At 43.6% G+C, this 22850-nt stretch overlaps 1 protein-coding gene across 2 annotated transcripts in view; it reads right to left on the bottom strand.

The window, feature by feature from the left end:
- si:ch1073-416d2.4 (coiled-coil domain-containing protein 42 homolog) overlaps nt 1-22850 on the bottom strand; it is a 101253-nt gene that overhangs the window by 21703 nt on the left and 56700 nt on the right. For both annotated transcript variants that reach the window (XM_063056453.1, XM_063056542.1), the window contains exons 5-6: nt 10005-10087; nt 7437-7609 (exon numbers count right to left, since the gene is read on the bottom strand). In XM_063056453.1, coding sequence (XP_062912523.1) covers nt 7437-7609; nt 10005-10087 — 256 coding nt within the window. The remainder of the gene's footprint in view (nt 1-7436; nt 7610-10004; nt 10088-22850) is intronic.

Raw genomic sequence — 22850 nt, 5'->3', positions numbered from 1 at the left:
AACACATGGATTACTGTATTTGCTACCCTTTTCGATTCTGCATCCCTAATACACTGATTCTCACCCTGCTGGCTGCCATTTTGTCCCATCACCTGCCTGTCCTTCCTGACAGTTGACAGCACACTATCTTTGCTTTTTTAGCATCTGTCCTTTCCTGAGTCTCTTCACTCCGGTTCCCAACCCCTCCCCACCAGCCAAATTAGTTTAAGTTCTCCCCAACAGCTCTAACAAAACTGCCCACAAGAATGTTGGTTCCCCTCGGGTTCAGGAGCAACCTGTCAGTTTTGTACAGGTCAACCTCCCCCAGATGAGATCCCAATGATCTAAGAACCTGAAGCCCTGCCCCCTGCACCAGCTTCTCAGCTACATATTTATCTGCCAAATCATCCTGTTTCTACCCTCACTGGTGCGTGGCACAGGCAACAATCCAGAAATTACTACCGGAAGGTCGTGCTTCTCAGCTTTCTACCTAGCTCTCTAAATTCTCTTTACAGGACCTCTTTGCTTTTCCTTCCTATGTCATTGGTACCAATATGTACCAAGACATTTGGCTGCTTCCCCTCCCTCTCCAAAATGTTGTGAACGTGACCTGAGATGTCTCTGACCCTGGAGCCTGGGAGGCAACATACCATTTGTGTGTCCTGTTCACGTCCACAGGATCTCCTGTCTGCTCCCATGACTATTGAGTCCCCTATCACCACCACTCCCTTTCCCTTTCCCTTCCATACCACGGACCCACGCTCAGTGCCAGTGACCCGGTCTCCATGGCATTCCACTGGGAGGTCATCCCCCCACAACAGCATCCAAAACGGAATACCGATTATTGAGGGGAATGGCCACAGCGGTGCTCTGTGCTAACAGCCTACTTATCATCCCATTCCTTCACCCGACAGTCACCAGCTACTTGCCCCCTGCAACTTAGTGGTGACTACTTCCCTGAAACATTTCTTTTGCCGGTGGAGGGAGGGGGGATCGTTGCTTGCTGCCGCTTACACGCGGGACGGAGGGGAGCTGGGGGGGGGACTTTGGGGTTCTAACATTTAACTGTCATTCATTCTTTGGGGTACTCCTCTGTTTTGACGGATGGTTGTGAAGAAAAAGTATTTCACGATGTATATTGTATACATTTCTCTGACATTAAATGTACCTTTGAAACTTTTGAAACTCTGATCGATTATCTCCATACTCTCCCGTACAAGCCAAAGATCATCCAGCTGCTGCTCCAGATCCCTAACACGGTCTTCAAGGAGCTGCAGCTGGATGCACTTCACGCAGATGTAGTTCCCCGGGAGACTCTGGGTCTCCTGGGACTGCAACATCTGGCACGAAGAACACACAATGGCCATTTAAACTACACTAAGTACCTCTGACAGAGTAAGAAAAAAAGGAAACTTAACAGAAACTTACCTGGCAACTTACCCAGAGCCAACACCTCTTCTGAACCGAAGCCTCCTTTGAGCCAAAGCCTGACACTCCCACTCCCACCACTGGCCCAGTCCAACAATCGCCACTCCGCTTGTCCCCTCTGTACTTACTTACTCCTCTCTGCACTGCTCCCACCGCTGACTGGGCCACCTGAATGAAGATGAACGCCTGCAAAAATCTCCTTTAAAACAAGTGCCTTCTCGCTGTGCACTACTCCTGCCACTGATCGGGCTGCTGGAATGACACCGAATGCCTGCAAAGCTCTCCTTTTAAAATGGTTTCCCAACCTGTGGGAAACCTCTTCACTGTGCGTTGCTCCTGCTGCTGACTGGGCCACCAGGATGACACCGAATTCCTGCGAAGCTCTCTTTTTAAATGAACACCACTATCCTGTGAGAAGCCTCCTTGTCATCTGCTGCTCCTGATGCTGATCGACAACACTGTTCCTGGAGAAGGAGAACTCTGATCTCAAACCTCCACTCATTCCCACACATGGGGAAGGCTTTAGAAATAAACACCGAGGAGAAATCCGGAGCTGGGGTCCATTAAGCCGCCCTACGTTGAGCTTAACGCTGATTGACAGCTCCCGTGATGCCATTGCTGCCATATTGTATCAGTCTCTGCCGTTCCTTTGGATTCATCAGCTGCATGGAGAGGAGAGCCTGCTGCCTGGGCAACAGCTCACTCTCCATAGCTTCTGTATGAAAGAGCTGCAGCTCTTTCATACAGAAGCTAAAATGATCAAAAGTGTGTAGGTAGATTGGGAAAAGCTATCACATACAGAGGAGATCCAAAGTCGGTTCCAATAAAGTGAGTCAGTCTAGTAGGCAGTTCCAGCGAAATTAATTTTCACTGGATAACTTATCCCTTCCTCCCTGACCAGGAAGAATTGAGATAAAAAGCTGAGGTGCATTCGGGGGATACCAGCAAAACACTCGAGGGAGCAAGAAACAGATATTCAATAGGTACACACAAAATGGTGCAGGAAATCAGTGGGCTAGGCAGCATCTATGGAAAAGAGCAAACAGTCGATGTTTCAGGCCAAGACCCTTCATCAGAACTGAAGGAGGGTCTCAGTCTGAAACGTCGACTGTACGCTTTTCCAGAGATGCACCCTGGTCTACAGAGTTTCTCCACCATTTTTCTGTGTGTTGCTTTGGATTTGCAGCATCGGCAGGTTTTCTCATGTTTGAGATATTTAATAGTACTTGGAGATTGAAACTACTGGAAAAGATAGACAAGGTTTCATTCACTTCCTGCAGAAAAGAGAAGATTGAAGCAGAACAAACCAGAAGTGCTGGAAATACTCATTAGCTCAGACAGCATCTGCGGAAAGAGAATCATTTTTGTTCTGAGATTCCCTGTCAGAACAAGGAAAGACAACTGGAAACTCAGGCTCACTCTGGCAGACTCAGGGTCCTTTGCAAAGTGGGTTTTGTAGTTCCTGTACCATAAAGAAAACTGAGATATGAGCAATTGTGGTACTGCAGAAGCAGGTCTTATTGTGATTTTGTTTCTCCTGACTCATCACTTTATAAATTATAAGAGTTGGAGAATGAGATTGTAAAAACTGTAAATGGTGGAAATTTAAAATAATATCTGAAAAATCAAAGCAGGCCATAAACACCAAAGGGCAAAAGAACACCTACGCATTCTTAGTCTGACCCTAAAGGAACATTAGCTGACTTTGTTTTCTGATATTAAATGGCCCAATAAGCATTCCCAGTTCAAAAGATAATTAGCAGGTCAACTTTTTTGAACTACACTCCTAAACTGTAGAATTCAGTACTTAAAACTATAAGGGATGCAGACTCGCTTGACACTTTTAAACACCAGCTCAAAACCCAATTATTTCACCTTGCTTTTATCCAACATCTTTTTGTCTTTTATTTTCATGTTTGCACTTTATCCCATTATAAAGATATTTGAACTACATTGTCTGTGTGGAAAGTGCTCTATAAATAGAAACATAGAAACATAGAAAATAGGTGCAGGAGTAGGCCATTCGGCCCTTCAAGCCTGCACCGCCATTTATTATGATCATGGCTGATCATCCAACTCAGAACCCCGCCCCAGCCTTCCCTCCATACCCCCTGACCCCCGTAGCCACAAGGGCCATATCTAACTCCCTCTTAAATATAGCCAATGAACTGGCCTCAACAGTTTCCTGTGGCAGAGAATTCCACAGATTCACCACTCTCTGTGTGAAGAGGTTTTTCCTAATCTCGGTCCTAAAAGGCTTCCCCTCTATCCTCAAACTGTGACCCCTCGTTCTGGACTTCCCCAACATCGGGAACAATCTTCCTGCATCTAGCCTGTCCAATCCCTTTAGGATCTTATACGTTTCAATCAGATCCCCCCTCAATCTTCTAAATTCCAACGAGTACAAGCCCAGTTCATCCAGTCTTTCTTCATATGAAAGTCCTGCCATCCCAGGAATCAATCTGGTGAACCTTCTTTGTACTCCCTCTATGGCAAAGATGTCTTTCCTCAGATTAGGGGACCAAAACTGCACACAATACTCCAGGTGTGGTCTCACCAAGGCCTTGTACAACTGCAGTAGTACCTCCCTGCTCCTGTACTCGAATCCTCTCGCTATAAATGCCAGCATACCATTCGCCTTTTTCACCGCCTGCTGTACCTGCATGTCCACTTTCAATGACTGGTGTATAATGACACCCAGGTCTCGTTGCACCTCCCCTTTTCCTAATCGGCCACCATTCAGATAATAATCTGTTTTCCTATTTTTGCCACCAAAGTGGATAACTTCACATTTATCCACATTAAATTGCATCTGCCATGAGTTTGCCCACTCACCCAACCTATCCAAGTCACCCTGCATCCTCTTAGCATCCTCCTCACTGCTAACACTGCCACCCAGCTTCGTGTTATCCGCAAACTTGGAGATGCTGCATTTAATTCCCTCATCCAAGTCATTAATATATATTGTAAACAACTGGGGTCCCAGCACTGAGCCTTGCGGTACCCCACTAGTCACTGCCTGCCATTCTGAAAAGGTCCCGTTTATTCCCACTCTTTGCTTCCTGTCTGCTAACCAATTCTCCAGCCACACCAATACCTTACCCCCAATACCGTGTGCTTTAAGTTTGCACACTAATCTCCTGTGTGGGACCTTGTCAAAAGCCTTTTGAAAATCCAAATATACCACATCCACTGGTTCTCCCCATCCACTCTACTAGTTACACCCTCAAAAAATTCTATGAGATTCGTCAGACATGACTTTCCTTTCACAAATCCATGCTGACTTTGTCCGATCATTTCACCGCTTTCCAAATGTGCTGTTATCACATCCTTGATAACTGACTCCAGCAGTTTCCCCACCACCGACGTTAGGCTAACCGGTCTATAGTTCCCCGGTTTCTCTCTCCCTCCTTTTTTAAAAAGTGGGGTTACATTAGCCACCCTCCAATCCTCAGGAACTAGTCCAGAATCTAACGAGTTTTGAAAAATTATCACTAATGCATCCACTATTTCTTGGGCTACTTCCTTAAGCACTCTAGGATGCAGACCATCTGGCCCTGGGGATTTATCTGCCTTCAATCCCTTCAATTTACCTAACACCACTTCCCTACTAACATGTATTTCACTCAGTTCCTCCATCTCACTGGACCCTCTGTCCCTTACTATTTCTGGAAGATTATTTATGTCCTCCTTAGTGAAGACAGAAGCAAAGTAATTATTCAATTGGTCTGCCATGTCCTTGCTCCCCATAATCAATTCACCTGTTTCTGTCTGCAGGGGACCTACATTTGTCTTTACCAGTCTTTTCCTTTTTACATATCTATAAAAGCTTTTACAGTCCGTTTTTATGTTCCCCGCCAGTTTTCTCTCATAATCTTTTTTCCCCTTCCTAATTAAGCCCTTTGTCCTCCTCTGCTGAACTCTGAATTTCTCCCAGTCCTCAGGTGAGCCATTTTCTCTGGCTAATTTGTATGCTACTTCTTTGGAATTGATACTATCCCTAATTTCTCTTGTCAGCCACGGGTGCACTACCTTCCTTGATTTATTCTTTTGCCAAACTGGGATGAACAATTGTCGTAGTTCATCCATGCAACCTTTAAATGCTTGCCATTGCATATCCACCGTCAATCCTTTAAGTGTCATTTGCCAGTCTATCTTAGCTAATTCACGTCTCATACCTTCAAAGTTACCCCTCTTTAAGTTCAGAACCTTTGTTTCTGAATTAACTATGTCACTCTCCATATTAATGAAGAATTCCACCATATTATGGTCACTCTTACCCAAGGGGCCTCTCACGACAAGATCGCTAATTAACCCTTCCTCATTGCTCAAAACCCAGTCCAGAATAGCCTGCTCTCTAGTTGGTTCCTCGACATGTTGGTTCAAAAAACCATCCCGCATACATTCCAAGAAATCCTCTTCCTCAGCACCTTTACCAAATTGGTTCACCCAGTCTACATGTAGATTGAAGTCACCCATTATAACTGCTGTTCCTTTATTGCACACATTTCTAATTTCCTGTTTAATACCATCCCCGACCTCACTACTACTGTTAGGTGGCCTGTACACAACTCCCACCAGCGTCTTCTGCCCCTTAGTGTTACGCAGCTCTACCCATATCGATTCCACATCTTCCCGGCTTATGTCCTTCCTTTCTATTGCGTTAATCTCTTCTTTAACCAGCAACGCCACCCCACCTCCCCTTCCTTCATGTCTATCCCTCCTGAATATTGAATATCCCTGAACGTTGAGCTCCCATCTCTGGTCACCCTGGAGCCATGTCTCTGTGATCCCAACTATATCATAATCATTAATAACAATCTGCACTTTCAATTCATCCACCTCATTACGAATGCTCCTTGCATTGACACATAAAGCCTTCAGGCGCTCTTTTACAACTCTCTTAGCCCTTATACAATTATGTTGAAAAGTGGCCCTTTTTAATGCTTGCCCTGGATTTGTCGGCCTGCAACTTTTACTTTTCTCCTTTGTACTTTTTGCTTCTACCCTCACTTTACACCCCTCTGTCTCTCTGCACTGGTTCCCATCTCTCTGTTGTGAACTAACCTCCTCACGCCTAGCTTCTTTAATTTGATTCCCACCCCCCAACCATTCTAGTTTAAAGTCACCTCAGTACCCCCCGCTAATCTCCCTGCCAGGATATTGGTCCCCCTAGGATTCAAGTGTAACCCGTCCTTTTTGTACAGGTCACGCCTGCGCCAAAAGAGGTCCCAATGATCCAAAAACTTCAATCCCTGCCCCCTGCTCCAATCCCTCAGTCACGCATTTATCCTCCACCTCATCGCATTCCTACTCTCACTGTCGCGTGGCACAGGCAGTAATCCCGAGATTACTACCTTTGCGGTCCTTTTTCTCAACTCCCTTCCTAGCTCCCTATATTCTCCTTTCAGGACCTCATCCCTTTTCCTACCTATGTCATTGGTACCTATATGTACCACGACCTCTGGCTCCTCACCCTCCCACTTCAGGATATCTTGGACACGATCAGAAATATCCCGGACCCTGGCACCAGGGAGGCAAACTACCATCCGGGTCTCTGGACTGCGTCCACAGAATCGCCTATCTGACCCCCTTACTATCGAGTCCCCTATCACAAATAAGCTATTATTATTATTAAATATAGCTAATATTATGGCATCATTGATGTATACAAAATATGGACAAATTCTTGGTCTCCCTTGATCCTCACATGATTGTGAACAGACATAAAGTATCTTCTCACAGCAGAAAGAACACTTAATCACTGCATGACTGTGTTACAGATCGGGACGCTGGGATTAGGAGTTCATTTCCAGTGTCCTCCTTAAGGAATTTCTACGTTCTCCCTGTAACTGTGTGGGTTTCGTCTGACATTCCAAAGGTGTTCCAGTTGGTAGGTTAATTGTAAATTGCCCTGTGATTAGGTTGGGGTTAAATAGATGGTTTGCTGGGTGGCATTGTTCGTTGGGTCAGAAGGGCCTGCTCTGTGCTGTATCTCTGAATAGTTAAATCAATAAATGTTGTCATACCAGTTTTGAGGTATCGCATTCTTGATGCAGCGTTTCCAAGTTGTGCTGTTGCTGTTCCAGCTGATCAGACAACCTGCTCAGATTATTTACCAACACCTCACTGGTGGATCGCAGTGTTTCATATTTCTGAATGACACACATCACCAGAGATTCTGAACTATTCTCCAGGTAATCTGCAACATAAAGCAAGATTAAAATATATACTGCAATCATACATTATAATGTGAAAAACACGTTAGCAGTTAGAATAAGCAACACACATCAAAGTTGCTGGTGAACGCAGCAGGCCAAGCAGCATCTATAGGAAGAGGCGCAGTCCTGACGAAGGGCCTCGGCCTGAAACGTCGACTGAGCCTCTTCCTATAGATGCTGCTTGGCCTGCTGCATTCACCAGCAACTTTGATGTGTGTTGCTTGAATTTCCAGCATCTGCAGAATTCCTGTTGTTAGCAGTTAGAATAATTCCCTCTGTGTGTTTAATATTGGTGCAATATGTCGTGAAATTTGTTGTTTTGCAGCAGCGTTACATTCCAGTACAAAACAAAAACCAGAAATTACAGTAAGAATGTATGTTTCTTAAATTAAATAAGTAGTGTATTAAGAGCAAAATTGAGTGAGGTAGTGTACATGGCTTGATTGTCCATTCAGAAGGGGAAGAAGCTGTTCCTGAATTGTTGAGTGTGTGCCTTCAGTCTCCTGTATCTTCTCCTAAATGGTAGCAATGAAAAGAGGGCATGTTCTGGGTGACGGGGGTCCTTAATGATGGATGCTGCCTTTTTGAGGCATCACCGTTTGAATATGCCCTCAATGCTGGTCTGTATATGTGTGTGAGAGTGTGTGTGTGTCTGTATGCTTGTGCGTGTGTGTACGTTGTGTCTCTGTGTGTGCGTGTCTATCTGTGTGTGGCTGCATGTGTGTGTGTGTGTGTGTGTGTGTGTGTGTGTGTGCGTGCGCATCTGTGCATGTGTGGAAATGAAGGAAACAGAATACATAGACAGACTTTGACAGAATGCATGTGGAGAGGACATTTCCAATGGTGGGGGAGTCTCAGACCAGAAGACAGAGCCTCAGAATAGAGGGACATCCATTTAAAACAGAGATGAGCAGGAATTTCTTTAGCCAGAGGATTGTGAATCTGTGGAATTCATTGCCACAGAAGCTGTGAAGACCAGGTAAGTGAGTATATTTAAAGCAGAGGTTGATAGGTTCTTTATTAGACAGGGTGTCAAAGGTTTCAGTGAGGAGGAGGAGAATGGGGTTGACAAGGGTAATATTTCAGGCATGAAGGGATAGCAGAGCAGACTTGATTGTTTGAATGACCTAACTCTGCTCCCATGTCTTATATCTTATAATATGCCTTAAAACCAGATTTCTCTTTGTTAAAGGTGACAATCATTCTCTGGTTCTTGTGTTTTTATGATAAGTAATGCCTAAAATTTTTACTTTAAAAACATATTGTTCCAATCATTGATCTATCAATGCTCCATGGACTATCAGAACTCCCAAAGAACTTCAGTGTACTGGATTTTATTGTATTGTGATCTACAAGAATATGAAAAAGGTATGCGTGGAAGTTGCAGTAAGGCAAGGGTTAACAGACACCATCCAGGTAAGTTTAGTCTACAGATAGAGTGCAGACAGCCCAGGCAAGAAAGGTCTTTGAAAATCATAATTTCCCTTTGCACACCAGGGGTCTGGAGATGAGATAAGTGATCCAATGCACACACAACAACTAAGGGAGAATTGCTTTACTAACTTCAAAGTATCATCAGTTGTCAGCTTATAGTTTCTATTGACTTTTAACATCTTTATTGTGAATGGCGATTGTTCTTGCAAGTAAGGAATTCAACCATACTTAGTTTACCAATGGTCAATACCCGTAACTCTGAGTCAGTTCTATATAAAATGGCATTTCAGTAATTGTTATCCATTTTTTTAATATATAAAAGTGACGTTTCTCTTCAGAATTTAGAACAGTGTGGGTGACAGGGGCCATGGCGATCCCCTTGTGCACAAGTAAAATAAAGTGTGGTTCAGTGGCAAGAGTATTTCAGTTCTGGGTACAGAAATGTTATTTTATTTTTTTTAAAGAATGGTACACAATACAAAGTGAATCGGAATCTTTCCCTGTCATAGTTTGCACTGGCAGTGATGGAACCCAGGTGCAGAGGAAAGGCAGACTCCCATGACGAGTCTGTAGAAAAGAATTTCTACAGAACTCCGTGACCTAACTGAGTGACACTGCGAGACGAAACGTTCCCAAAACTAGGACCCCGATCTAAGCGCTAAGGAACTTCCTCTAAATAGTATAGGCGATGTGGAATCACCAGACCTATCAAAATAAACTTAACAGGGTTAAACATTTAAAGATATGGGTTAAACATTTAAAGATACTTGTTAAACAACATTTAACCAATAAACAATGACTAGAAACCTCAGAGCTACATGTTCTCTGGCTCCCTGCACAAGCTAGGGGTGCTCATTACATTCCCACTGATTTGAACCATAGAAACTTTATTTCAGTTAAACTTCTTAAGTCTGATTTTTAAACTAAAAATCCTGTACTCACTTTCTGGTAATTTGTCAATAACATTTAGGAGGTAGTCTTCATACATCTTGTAGTTTGACACCTTTTTCTGCAGTTTCTGTTGCCTGTGGATGGTAAGAAAAGTGACTAACATTTTGTTCAGATAGAAAAAAAATTGTTGTTGAATGTTAACTAAAAAGTGTTAATTATAAACCATAAGACATAGAAGCAGAATTAGGCCACTCATCCCATCGAGTCTGCTCTGCCATTCCATCATGGCTGATCCCGGATCCCACTCAATCTCATACACCTGCCTTCTCACCATATCCTCTGATGCCCAGACCGATCAGGAAATGAGCAACTTCCGCCTTAAATATACTCATGGACTTGCCTCCATTGCAATCTGTGGCAGAGATTCACTACTCTCTAGCTTAAAAAAATCCTCCTTATCTCTGTTCAAAAGGGTCTCCCCTCAGTTTTGAGGCTTTGCCCTCTAATGCTGGATACCTCTACCATAGGAAACATCCTCTCCACATCCACCCTATCTAGTCCTTTCAATATTCGGTAGGTTCCCCCCCCCAGCCCTCGCATTCTTCTACATTCCAGTGAGTACAGGCCCAAAGCTGCCAAACGATCCTCATATGTTAACCCCTTCATTCCTGGAATCGTCCTCATGAACCTCCTCTAGACTCTTTACAATGACAACACATCCTTTCTGAGATATGGGGCACAAAACTGTTGACAGTACTCCATGTGCGGCCTGACTAGTGTCTTATAAAGGCTCAGCATTATCTCCTTATTCTTATATTCTATTCCCCTTGAAATAAATGCCAACATTGCATTTGCCTTCTTTACCACTGACTCAATCTGTAAGTTAACCTTCTGGGAGTCTTGCACGAGGACTCCTAAGTCCCTCTGCACCTCTGATGTTTGAACCTTCTCCGCATTTATATAATAGTCCGCACTATTGTTCCTTTTACCAAAATTCATTATTGTACATTTCCTAACTGTATTTTATTTGACATTTCTTTGCCCATTCTTCCAACTTGTCTAAGTCCTGCTGCAATCACATTGCTTCCTCAGCACTACCTACCCCTCCACCTATCTTCATATCAACTGCAAACTTTGCCACAAAGCCATCAATCCCATTATCTAAGTCATTGACAAACAATGTGAAAAGTCTGGTTCCATTACTGACCCCTGAGGAACACTACTAGTCACTGGAAGCCAACAGAAAAGGTCCCCTTTATTCCCACTCGTTGCCTCCTGCCTGTCAGCCATTCCTCTATCCATGCCAGTATCTTTCCTGTAACGCCACAGGACTTTATCTTGTTAAGCAGCTTCACGTGCAGTACCTTATCAAATGGCTTCTGAAGATTCAAGTGTCTCTCAGGGAGAGGTCAAACTCTGACATCGTAAGTAGTTTTTTTTGCACTACCTTACTTTCCCTTTTCTATTTATGATTTATAATTTAAATTTTTAGTATTTACTATAGATTTGTACTCCAGGGAGCGTGAAGCAAATATCGCTGTGATGATTGTACACTCTATTATCAATTGTTTGGCGACTATAAAGTAAAGTATAAAGTGATAATAGACTCCAACAATTTCCCAACCAATGAGGTTAGGCTAACTGGCCTATAATTTCCTTTCTTTTGCCTTCCTTCCTTCTTACAGAGTGGAGTGACATTTGCAATCTTCCAGACCTCTGGGACCATGCCAAAATCAAGTGTTTTTTGAAAGATCATGACCAATGCATCCATTATCTCTTCAGCAACCTCTCTCAGGACTCTGGGATGTTTCCACCTGGTCCAGGTGACTTATCCTCCTTAAGTTATTCCTTTCATCCTCATGTTGTCATTATAACCCAGTCAATGACCAAGGCTTTTCTAAATGTAACGTTGAGGAGTGTCACTCAAAGAGAGGTCAAACTCTGACATCATAAAGCCACTGTGACACCATAATGAGATGTAACATCAGGGCAGGATTTAAACTCTGGTCACCTGGAGACCAGAGGCAGAGGGCAGAGTTTTGTGGCGGTAATGCACCATTAAGCTGGGTGCCAACTGCCGTAAAACAAGAACAACAAGAAGAAGACGACCAGAGGCAGGGGGACTGTTAAATATTTTGATAACTGCTGGACAGGAGTTGTCAACTGACACAGTCCAAGATCTGTGTTCCTCTCTGTCGAAGAGGGGAGTTTCTTCTTACTTTGTGTTGACAGTACTGTTTGAATTGCTTGAATGGGGGGTTTGAAAGTCTGCTGTGTTGGGAACCAAAGAGGAAAAGAGAATGGGAAAGGAGCAGGAATTGCTAGTAGGGGGTCGTGCGGGTCAGATAATGGTGGAAAAGGCGAGGGGGGGTTGAGGGAAAGACAGTGGAGAAGGAGCGGGATAGGAATTTGGGATCAGAGGTTGGCAGCTGGGGAGAAATGGATTATTGTGAAGGGAGAAATAAAGGGAATGAGGAGATGGTGAGGGGTTGGATGATTGAAAACCGAGACAAAGAGAATAAAAGAATAAGAAATGACAGTGGAGAGAGCTCTGAAAGTGAGGAAGATGAACAAGTTCAGAGAGAAGGTGTTGTCATAATTAGGTTTAATGAGAAGGCTCAAGGAAACATGAAGAAAATTAACCCGTTTGTGCTAACAACAACTCTGGTAAATAAGATAGGGGGAATAGTATTTGCAAAAGTCCTTAATGATGGTAACCTATTGGTAAAATGTGCGAACGAGGAACAACTTGAGAAAGCACTCAAGCTAAAAGAGATAGGAAAATGCAAGGTGGAATACTCAAGGAGGGTGGGGGCATGAAATGGCGGTGGATGTAAAGGAATGATCATGGGGGTACCAATAAGTACAAATATGGAGGAGTTAAAGAGGAATATCAAAGGAGGAAAATTAATGAATGTTCAAGGACTGAAATCAGCGAAGGAGGGAATGAAAAAGGAAAATGAAACAGTATTGATTGAATTTGAAGAAGAAAGAGTGCCGAGGAAGGTGTTCCTGGGTTTCATGAGTTGCCCAGTAAGGGTGTATGTGCCAAAGCCATTGAGGTGCTATAATTGTCAAAGATTTAGACACCTAGCTAAAAACTGTAAAAGGCAGAGGAGATGTGCTAGATGTTGGGGTGATCATGAACATGGAAAGTGCGGAACAGGAGTGCAACCAAAATGCTGCAATTGTGGACGAGCTCATAATGTGGCATATAGTGGGTGTGAGGTTATGAGATGGGAGGATAAAATTCAAGAAATAAGAGTGAAAGGAAAGATCACTTATGCAGAAGCTGTAAAAATGTCAAGAGAACAGAATAATGTTCCTAAAGAACAGGGTGCAATAGGGATGCGAGAGATGCAACAAAGAACAAATGACAGGATTTACGCAGTCATAGTCATAGTCATACTTTATTGATTCTGGGGGAAATTGGTTTTCGTTACAGTTACACCATAAATAATAAATAGTAATAAAACCATAAATAGTTAAATAGTAATATGTAAATTATGCCAGGAAATAATAACTATTTAACTATTTATGCTTTTATTACTATTTATATTATTTTTTATTTATTACTATTTTTAGACAAAAAGGCTCTAGTAACATTCATTGCAGGAGTCATTAATAGTATGGCTGAGGTAAAGTCAAAAAGTGATAGAATTCAGCTGGTGGTCAAAGCAGCAGTGAACCATTTAGGGTTAGTAGGACTGACATGGGAGGAAGTGAAGGAGAACCTCACTAATCAGTCAAGCCAGGAAGTGTCACGAGTTGGTTAATACTAATTATGGTGATTCTTTTGCAATGGAATGCAAGGAGATTACTGGCCAATAGCCAGGAATTCAAGCACTTTATTAAAGAAATGGTTGTAAAACTGGATATAGTATGTATTCAGGAAACTTGGTTGAAACCAACTTTAAACTTTGTGGTGTATGGGTATACAATGATAAGGAAAGACAGAATTCTAGGGGGAGGAGGGGATTGTGCAATGTTAATCAAACAAGGTATACCATATAGGGTACTGGAAAAAGGAGATGACCAGGAATACATAGTGGTGGAAGTGTGGGAGAGAGGGGAGGGAGTGGTTATAATTAACTACTACAATCCATGTAAAAAGTTGGATTTGGACAGCCTATTAAGGATACAAGGACAAAACAGACAAAGTAGTGTGGTGTGCAGATTTCAATGCTCATAGCACAATATGGGGGGGGGGGATACGATTACAGATTCAAATGGAAAGGTAATTGAAGATTTGATGGAAGAAAGGAATTTGGTGTGTATGAATAATGGTAGAGGAACAAGGGTAAACTTAACAGGAACTGAGTCAGCATTAGATATTACGTTAGTGTCTAATACGTTGGCTGGTGTTAGTAACTGGGGAGTTTGGACTGCTTCAGCATAGGCAGTGATCACCACCCAGTTTTATGTTCAGTGAGTGAAATAATTGAAATAAGATCAGGTGGTGGAATCCCAAAGTGGGTGTTTGGAAACGCAGATTGGGGTAAGTTCCAGAAGTCGAGTGAAGAGGCATTGACAAAGATTGACATTTCTGGAAATATAGATGAATTAAACAGTCAGGTGACTTCAGCAATCATTATGGCAGCAGAAGGATCTATACCCAGGAGTAAAAATAGGATGAATAGAAAACTGGTACCATGGTGGACAGAGGAATGTTGTCAGGCTATAAAAAAACAGAAATAGAGAATTCAGGCTAGCTAAAAGAACCCATAATATGCAGCATTTGATTCAATATAAGAAGGCACAGGTAGTGGTGAAAAGAACTATACGTCAAGCTAAAAGGGCAAGTTGGAGGAGTTTTTGCAACAAAATAGGAAGAACACCACCTGTGGGAGAGGTATGGGGAATGATTAAGAGGATGGGGGGAGATAGAAGGGAATGGGAATATCCAGTAATAATATCTGAGGAGGAAACAGCAGTCTCCAGTAGGGATAAGGCTGAAATCATGGCCAGGCCATTTGTACTGATACACAGTTCAGAAAACTTGTCTGAAGAAGGGAGAAGGAGAAGGGAAAGAACAATGAGTCAATACCCAGGTGTGCTAAACAGGAGGGAAGAAACAGATGATATAATTGATGATCCATTTACATTAGCAGAAATAGTAAGAGCAATAAAAAGGTCGAGACCAACCTCCCCAGGGAAAGATCTGATATGCTCTGTGATGCTAAAAAATCTAGGAGAAGGAGCGCTCTTGAAGTTGCTGCATTTTTATAACAGAGTGTGGGAGGAGGGAAGATTACCGAGTGCATGGAAAGAAGCCGTAGTAATTCCAATAAGGAAACCTGGCAAGGATCCATCAAGACCCACTAGCTACAGACCAATTGCATTAACAACAAATATATGTAAGATAAAGGATGATAACAGAAAGGTTATCGAATGAGCTTGAGAAAAGGGGAACGCTGGCAAGTTATCAGAGTGGTTTTAGGAAGGGAAGGAATTCTATGGACTCAGTGATAAGGTTAGAGACTGAAATAAGAAAGGCCCAGGCAAATGTAGTTCTGAGTTGCGGGAAGTATGGGATACAAAGAGAGATGATGATACTCAACCTAAAGGAATTGGGGGTGCAGGAATTCACGTTAAAAGGGTTGCTGGGCATGGGTGAGAGAGCACAGGTCAGGGTATTTTTAGCTTTCTTAAGGAGTACAGGGGTTTTTTATAGGATATGATGAATAAGCAGGAATCGGGTACTAGGATGGCCAAAGATGGGAGAATAAAATGTAGGTTAGGGTATATATGTGGGTATGATAGGGTGAAGGAATTTGGAATGTAAGTCTATTGCACACTCCGGAGCAGAAGGTGGTGGTAATGCACCATTAAACTGGGTGCCAACCGCCGTAAAACAAGAAGCAGAAGAAGTAGACCAGAGGCAGAACCACCACCTTCAGCATGGGTGAAGGATGGTTTGCTGATCTGGAGGCTGGTATAGACATCATCATCATCAGGTGCCATGCCCAGTTTGAGCTTTGACTGCCATGGCCCACACACTCCTGTTTCGGGTCAAATAGATCAATTCATTGGTATTCATCTCCAGTTCTCTGGCTGCTGTCTCCATCACATTTGTCTTTGTCTTCCTCTTGCTTTCTTTCCTTCAATCTTTCCCATATTTACTGTGCATTCCATCTCCTCTTTCCTAATCACATGTCCAATGAAGTTACGTTGCCTTTTCATGATCTCATACATTATTTCTCTTTTTGTGTTTGCTCTGTTCATGACATCCTCGTTGATATGGTGTAGACATGGTGTATTAAAATGCCTCATTATGGGCTCCAGATTTGGCCGATCCTCAGGGGGGCATTGATATTTGCACAATCTCAATCCTTGGATCTCCCCACTCACTGGCGCTCCCAATAGAATGACACTGATCGAGTTGCGACCTGGTGGATTTAAACTTACAACCTAGCAGCATCATAAAAATCTTGGACTCTGGAATTTTTGCCTCAGTGGAATTTCATCATGCTCTCGAATACTTTTCCTGAACTGCATCTTCTGTTGGGAAGTCTAACAGTGGAATGGATGTGGAAGAGAACATGTTCTGTTGAGGGTGTGAAGCCCCTGAGAGAGGACAAGCTGGAGATGGGGAGGAAGAGGACAGAGAAAGACAGGAAGGATCTGTGGAGCTTTCTTTGCAACAGCACCATGATGGGATGAAGGGCCTCTTCCTTAGATTCACCATTCTGCTCCTTGGTGGGAATAGATCCCTGACTCGACTGACTTTCCTGAACTTAATCTACCACACCGAAACTCTGAAGAGAAGAAAGCCTGATGTGAACAATAGCTGGAGACATCTGAAGGGGAAGGAAGAATCCTGCACCAGATGGACAGAATCCCTGACAGAAAGAGCTCAGCAACAGTGAGACAAAGTACCGATTCCTTTCATTCCTTCTGGAGCAATGTTCAGAAGGATTATCTTTGGGGACGGATGATAGATTAGTTGTTGGGATTTTGGGGTGGTCAGCTCTGGGAAAATATGGGTAATTACTGCTTGGGGCCCACTGTGTTTATTGATCCTGGTTGCTAAGGAGCTGCTCCCAGGATAGTATCAACAAAGGCCCTCAGTAATGTCAGACATACCCCTCATGCCTGTCTGAAGATGGTACACAATACCTAACTACAGACTGGGAAGCCTATCGCCTTTAATACTGAGGCAGTGTTTCATCCTATTCAGAATCTAGAAGTGTAAATGTCTTGTTGTTTGTCCTGTGTTTTTAACAAGTTGCAGGAGAATGTAGGTCAAATAATTAGTGAGTTTGTGGGTTTGTGGATGACACCAAAACTGGTGTGTGGTGGAAGTGAGGGTTTCCTAAGTTTATAATGAGATGAAGACCAGCTCGAGAAGTGGGCCAAGGAATGGTAGGACAAACTTAACTGGGACGAGTGCGATGTGATAGATTTTGGGAAGTTAAATCAGTGCAGAACCAAGAGTAAATGACAGGGCCCAGGGAGAGTTGTAGAACAGAGGGATGAGACATACAAGTACAGAACTCCCTGTAAGTGGTGACATAGGTAGACAGGACAGTGAAGAAGTATGGACGGGTTCTCATGCTGTGTAAATCTGTGACTTCAAATGTAAAGGGTCCTGTCATTGTCTATTGTAAGCTGGTGAGTTTAACCCGTTCTTTCTTCTTCCAGAGGAACAAGACCATCAAAACTGTGCAATCTGGGTGAGTGGACAGTCTGAGAACAGATCCTCAGGTCAGTCACTCTGTGTCCCATCCACCTCTCAGTACTAACTCGACAGCCACTACCGTTCCCCTCCATGGATCAGCTGGGTCATGGAGACGGTGTGAAAGCACCTCTCTCACCTCAGGACCATTTCCATCCCATCCATTCTGGGGTCCGAGAGTCCATCCCTCCTCCTCTAAAAATGTTTTTATGTTGATTTTAATTCCACGTCCCATTCCCATTCTGATATGTCTATCCACGGCCTCCTCTACTGTAAAGATGAAACCACACTCAGGTTGGAGGAACAACACCTTATATTCCGTCTAGGTAGCCTCCAACCTGATAGCATGAACATTGACTTCCCTAACTTCCGCTAATGCCCCACCTCCCCCTCGTACCCCATCTGTTATTTATTTATTTATATACACACATTCTTTTTCTCTCTCTCTCCTTTTTCTCCCTCTGTCCCTCTCACTATACCCCTTGCCCATCCTCTGGGCTTCCCCCCTCCCCCTTTTCCTTCTCCCTAGGCCTCCTGTCCCATGATCCTCTCGTATCCCTTTTGCCAATCAACTTTCCAGCTCTTGGCTCCATCCCTCCCCCTCCTGTCTTCTCCTATCATTTTGGATCTCCCCCTCCCCTCTCACTTTCAAATCTCTTACTAGCTCTTCTTTCAGTTAGTCCTGACGCAGGGTTTCGGCCCGAAATGTCGACTGTACCTCTTCCTAGAGATGCTGCCTGGCCTGCTGCATTCACCAGCAACTTTTATGTGTTATGAGACCAAGAGTCCATTTGATTGCAGGAAAGGTCTTATATCAATGGGATAGAAGCTGTCTATGAGACTGGTTTAAAGGTCTGATATCAGAGGGGGAGAAGCCGTCTAGGAGACTGGTTTAAGAGTCTGATTGTCACAAATGCCGAACACGGGTGGACCCAAATGCAGGACACAAACACGTTTTGTAGCATTAACAAAAATAGAGTTCATTTATAGTTACTAGGAAAGCAGGGAAGCGGGATTGTACAGAGAGACATCAAGGAGTGAATGAAGTGGAAGCGGGAATATGCGTGGCTGGAGTTGGGCTCGGATCCTGGACTTAGACTGGGACTCAGGGTCTGGGCTTGGCCTGGGACCTGGGCTTAGACTTGGGACTTGGCACTTGGGACCCGGACCTGGAACTTGGAACATCGGTGCCTGGACTTGGAACTTGGAACATCAAAACACAGAGTCGGGACTCTTCCTTGGATACAGGACACGAAGCCGGGACGCTTCTTAGACTCAGGACACAGAGCCGGGACTCTTCCTTGGATACAGGACACAGAGCCGGGATTCTTCCTTGGATACAGGACATGGAGCACGAAGAGACAGTTCCCCACTCAGGGTAGTGGCAATCGGCTGGACCTACCCAGCAGAGGAAAGGACACAAAGAGACAGTTCCCAACTCAAGGTAGCGGCAAACGGCCAGACCTACCCAGCAGAGGAAAGGACACAAAGAGACAGTTCCCAAATCAAGGTAGCAGCAAACAGCCGGACCTACACAGCAGAAGCAAGGACACGAAGAGACAGTTCCCAACTCAGGGTAGCGGCAAACGGCCAGACCTACCTAGTGGAGGTGAGGACACAAAGAGACAAAACCACACAATGGTAGACAGTTCTTTATCTCAGCACGAAGGGGCTCCAAGTAGTAGCGAGCTCTTGACTTGCCCTGGAACTACAGACAGCGACTCTTGACTCACTCCAGCGGATATCGGGGGGGGGGGGTAGAAGCTGGGGTCTTTGAGACTAGTTTAAGGGTCTGATATCAGTGAGGGAGAAGCTGTCTAGGAGACTGGTTTAAGAGTCTGATATCAATGGGGGAGAAGCTGTCTATGAGATTGGTGATATGTGCTTTTGTAAATTTTCCCGATTTGAGAAGAGAGAAAAGAGAATATTCAGGGTGAGTGGGTCTTTGATTATGTTGCCTGCTTCACTCTCAACAGGAGTCCTTGGAAGGGAAATTTGTTTTCTGTAATGTGTTGAGCTGTATCCATAACTCTGCAGTTTCTGGCGGTCAAGTGGTTTTGCATCCAAACAGAATATTTTCAATGGTGCATCGATAACATTTGGCAAGGTCAGGTTTGAGAGCGGAATAAAATATAGTCTAAGGTAGTGTTAAGGGTCTTTGGGAACCCAGTGGTAGTGGGATGAAGCTGATGTTGAGGTGTGTCATCAGGCCTTGTACCTCCTCCCTGATGGCAGTGAAGAGAAGAGGACATGATCCAGTTGGTGAGGATCCCAGTATCAGACAGCACCCAGGGTACCACATGCTTTTCCATGATGCTATACGGCTCTCTTCATTATTGCTGGAGACTTCAACCAGGCCAAACGCCAGATTGAATTACCAAAATACCACCAGCACGTCTCATGTCCCAAAAACCAAGGGCCCAAACTCCCTTTGACCACAGCTGCACAACCTCCAGGTTCAAAGTTGAAAGTTCAAAGTAAATTTATTATCAATGTACTGTACAGATCTGTGACCATATACTTCCCTGAGGTGCATTTTCTTGTAGGCATTCATGGTAAATACAAATAAACACAATAGAATCAATAAAAATAGGGGGCTTCAGTTCAAGCAACCCTTCGGAGACAGTGATCATAATGGGATAGAATTCTCCCTGCAGTTTGAGAGGGAGAAGCTGAAATCAGATGTATCAGTACTAGAGTGAAGTAAAGGGAATTACAGAGGCATGAGAGAGGAGTTTGCCAAAGTTGATTGGAAGGGAACACTAGCAGGGATGACGGCAGAATAGCAATGACAATGTGAAAGGTGCTGTTGAGATAGTTTCTAAAGAAGAAGCACTCTGAAGGCAGGATAACACAACTGAAACATGGCTGACAAGGGAAGTCAAAGCCAACATACAAGCCAAAGAGATGGCATATAATAGATCAAATACTAGTGGGAAGCTATTAAAAACCAACAGAAGTCAACCAAAAATGTCATAAAGAAGGAAAAGTTGGGAATACAAAGGTAAGCTGACCAATAATATTAAAGAAAATAACAAAATTTCCTTCAGATATATAAAGTGTAAATCAGACGAGAGTGGATATCGGACAGCTGGAAAATGACGCTGCAGAGGTAGTAACCGGGACAAAAAGATGGTGGAAGGACTGAATAATAATTTTGCATCAGTCTTCACTGTGGAAGACATCAGCAGTTCGAGGGTATCAGGAGGCAGAACTGAGTGCGGCTACTATTACTAGAGAAAGTGCTTGGGAAACTGAAAAGTCTGAAAGTAGATAAGTCACCAGACCCAAGGTTCAGAAAGAGGTGGCTGAGGAGATTTGGAGGCATTAGAAATGACCTTTCAATAATCACTAGATTCTGGAATGGTTCTGGAAGACTATAAATTTGTAAATGCCATTCCATATTTCAAGACAGGAGAGACGCAAAAGAAAGAAAATTATAGGCCAGTTAATCCGACCTCAGTGGCTGCGAAGATATGGGAGTCAACTGCTAAGCATGTGGTTTCAAGGTATTTGGAGGCACATGATAAAATAGGCCGACTGCAATGTGGTTTTTTTAAGGAAAAAATTTTCCTGAAAAATCCGTTGGAAATCTTTGAAAAAACGACAAGCAGGATAGGCAAAGGAGAATCAGTTGATATTGTGTACTTGGATTTTCAGAAGGCCTTTGGCAAGATGCCACACATGAGGCTGCTGACATGGTTAAAGCAGTGACTGATTGGCAGGAGGCAAAGAATGTGAATAAAGGGAACCTTCTCTGGTTTGCTGCTAGTGACTAGTGGTGTTCCACAGGGGTCTGAGTGGAACCATTTCTTTTTGGATGATGGAATTGCAGGTTTTGTGGCCAAGACTGTGGACAATACAATATGAAGATAGGTGGAGGAGCAGATAGTTTTGAGGAAACACAGAGGCTACAGAAGGACTTAGATAGATTAGGAGAAAGGGCAAAGTAGTGGCAATGTTGGAAAGTGTATGGTCATGCACTTTGGTAGAAAGATTAAGGGCATTGACACTTTGCTAAATACAGAGAAAATTCAAACATCTGAGATGCAAAGAGACATGGGAGTCTCGTGCAGGATTCCCTAAAAGTTAATTTTCAGGTTTAATTGGTGGTGAAGAATGCACATGTGACGTTAGTATTTATTTCAAGAGGACTAGAATATAAAAGCAGGCATGCTCTATAAAGCACTAGTGAGGCCTCACTTGGAGGTTTGGGCCCCTTGTCTTAGAAAGGATGTGCTGAAAATGGAGAGGGTACAAAGGAGGTTCATGAAAATGAAAGGCTCATCAAATGGAGGGTGTTTGATGGTTCTGGGCCTATGCTCACTGGAATTCAGAAGAATCAGGGTATGTTGAAAGGCTTCAATAGAGTGGATGTGGAGAGGATGTTTACTATGGTGAGGAAGTCTAAGATCAGAGGGTACAGCCTCATTTAGAATTGAAAGAGGAGGAAGATTAGGCTATGAGTCTAATGATGACTCTGACACCACTGCGGTCTTGTCACTAGGACAGAAAGCTGTTTATTGTTCACTACACTGTTTACTTGTGAAACACCCTGGTTTCCATGGCTGCATAGGTCCAGGGAAAACAACCTCTGGCCCCGCCAAACTCGTGAGATTGAGGTGCGCTCGACCCCACGCCAAACCCCGGTGTGTGGATGCTGTGACATTTACTACCCTGTTACAAATTAATGCCACAAAATACCAGACACTGCACTGCAGACGATTAAAGGAATTATATTTATGAATGTTAACTAAAGGGTTAGTAAAGAATAACAAAAAGAAAAGGGCCCATTCTAATTAAACAGTCAAATGTGAACAAGTTGGAGCTCAACTTGAGCTTCCCTGTCACTCACACACTGCGTCCTCGGTCAGCGTGAACGCCCACATCACCTTCCGAACGTCGCTCGCAATCCATCTCGAACAAACAGGGCTCCCACCGGATCGTATGCTACAACCGGTTCTCCCCAGTGTATTCTCTCTTCATCACTCTCGAACAAAAAACCCCAAGCCCAACCTTAGAGTCCCTCACCAGAGAAACCGACCCTTAATCTGATCATCCTAATTGATGGCACACATTCCTCATCATCCCTTATCTTCAACAATATAACCCAAACAAGCATGAAAACAGAACAGACTGCTCTTACAGAACTGCCAAAATGAAATACATACAGCAGAACAGTAAAAATATGAACCAGGACATTACACTTGTATTGTGTA

This window comes from Mobula hypostoma, chromosome 1 (genome assembly GCF_963921235.1).
Source record: "Mobula hypostoma chromosome 1, sMobHyp1.1, whole genome shotgun sequence".
In the NCBI taxonomy this organism is placed as follows: domain Eukaryota; kingdom Metazoa; phylum Chordata; class Chondrichthyes; order Myliobatiformes; family Myliobatidae; genus Mobula; species Mobula hypostoma.
Note: the sequence above shows the minus strand (reverse complement) of the source record. Positions and strands in the feature narration are given on the sequence as shown.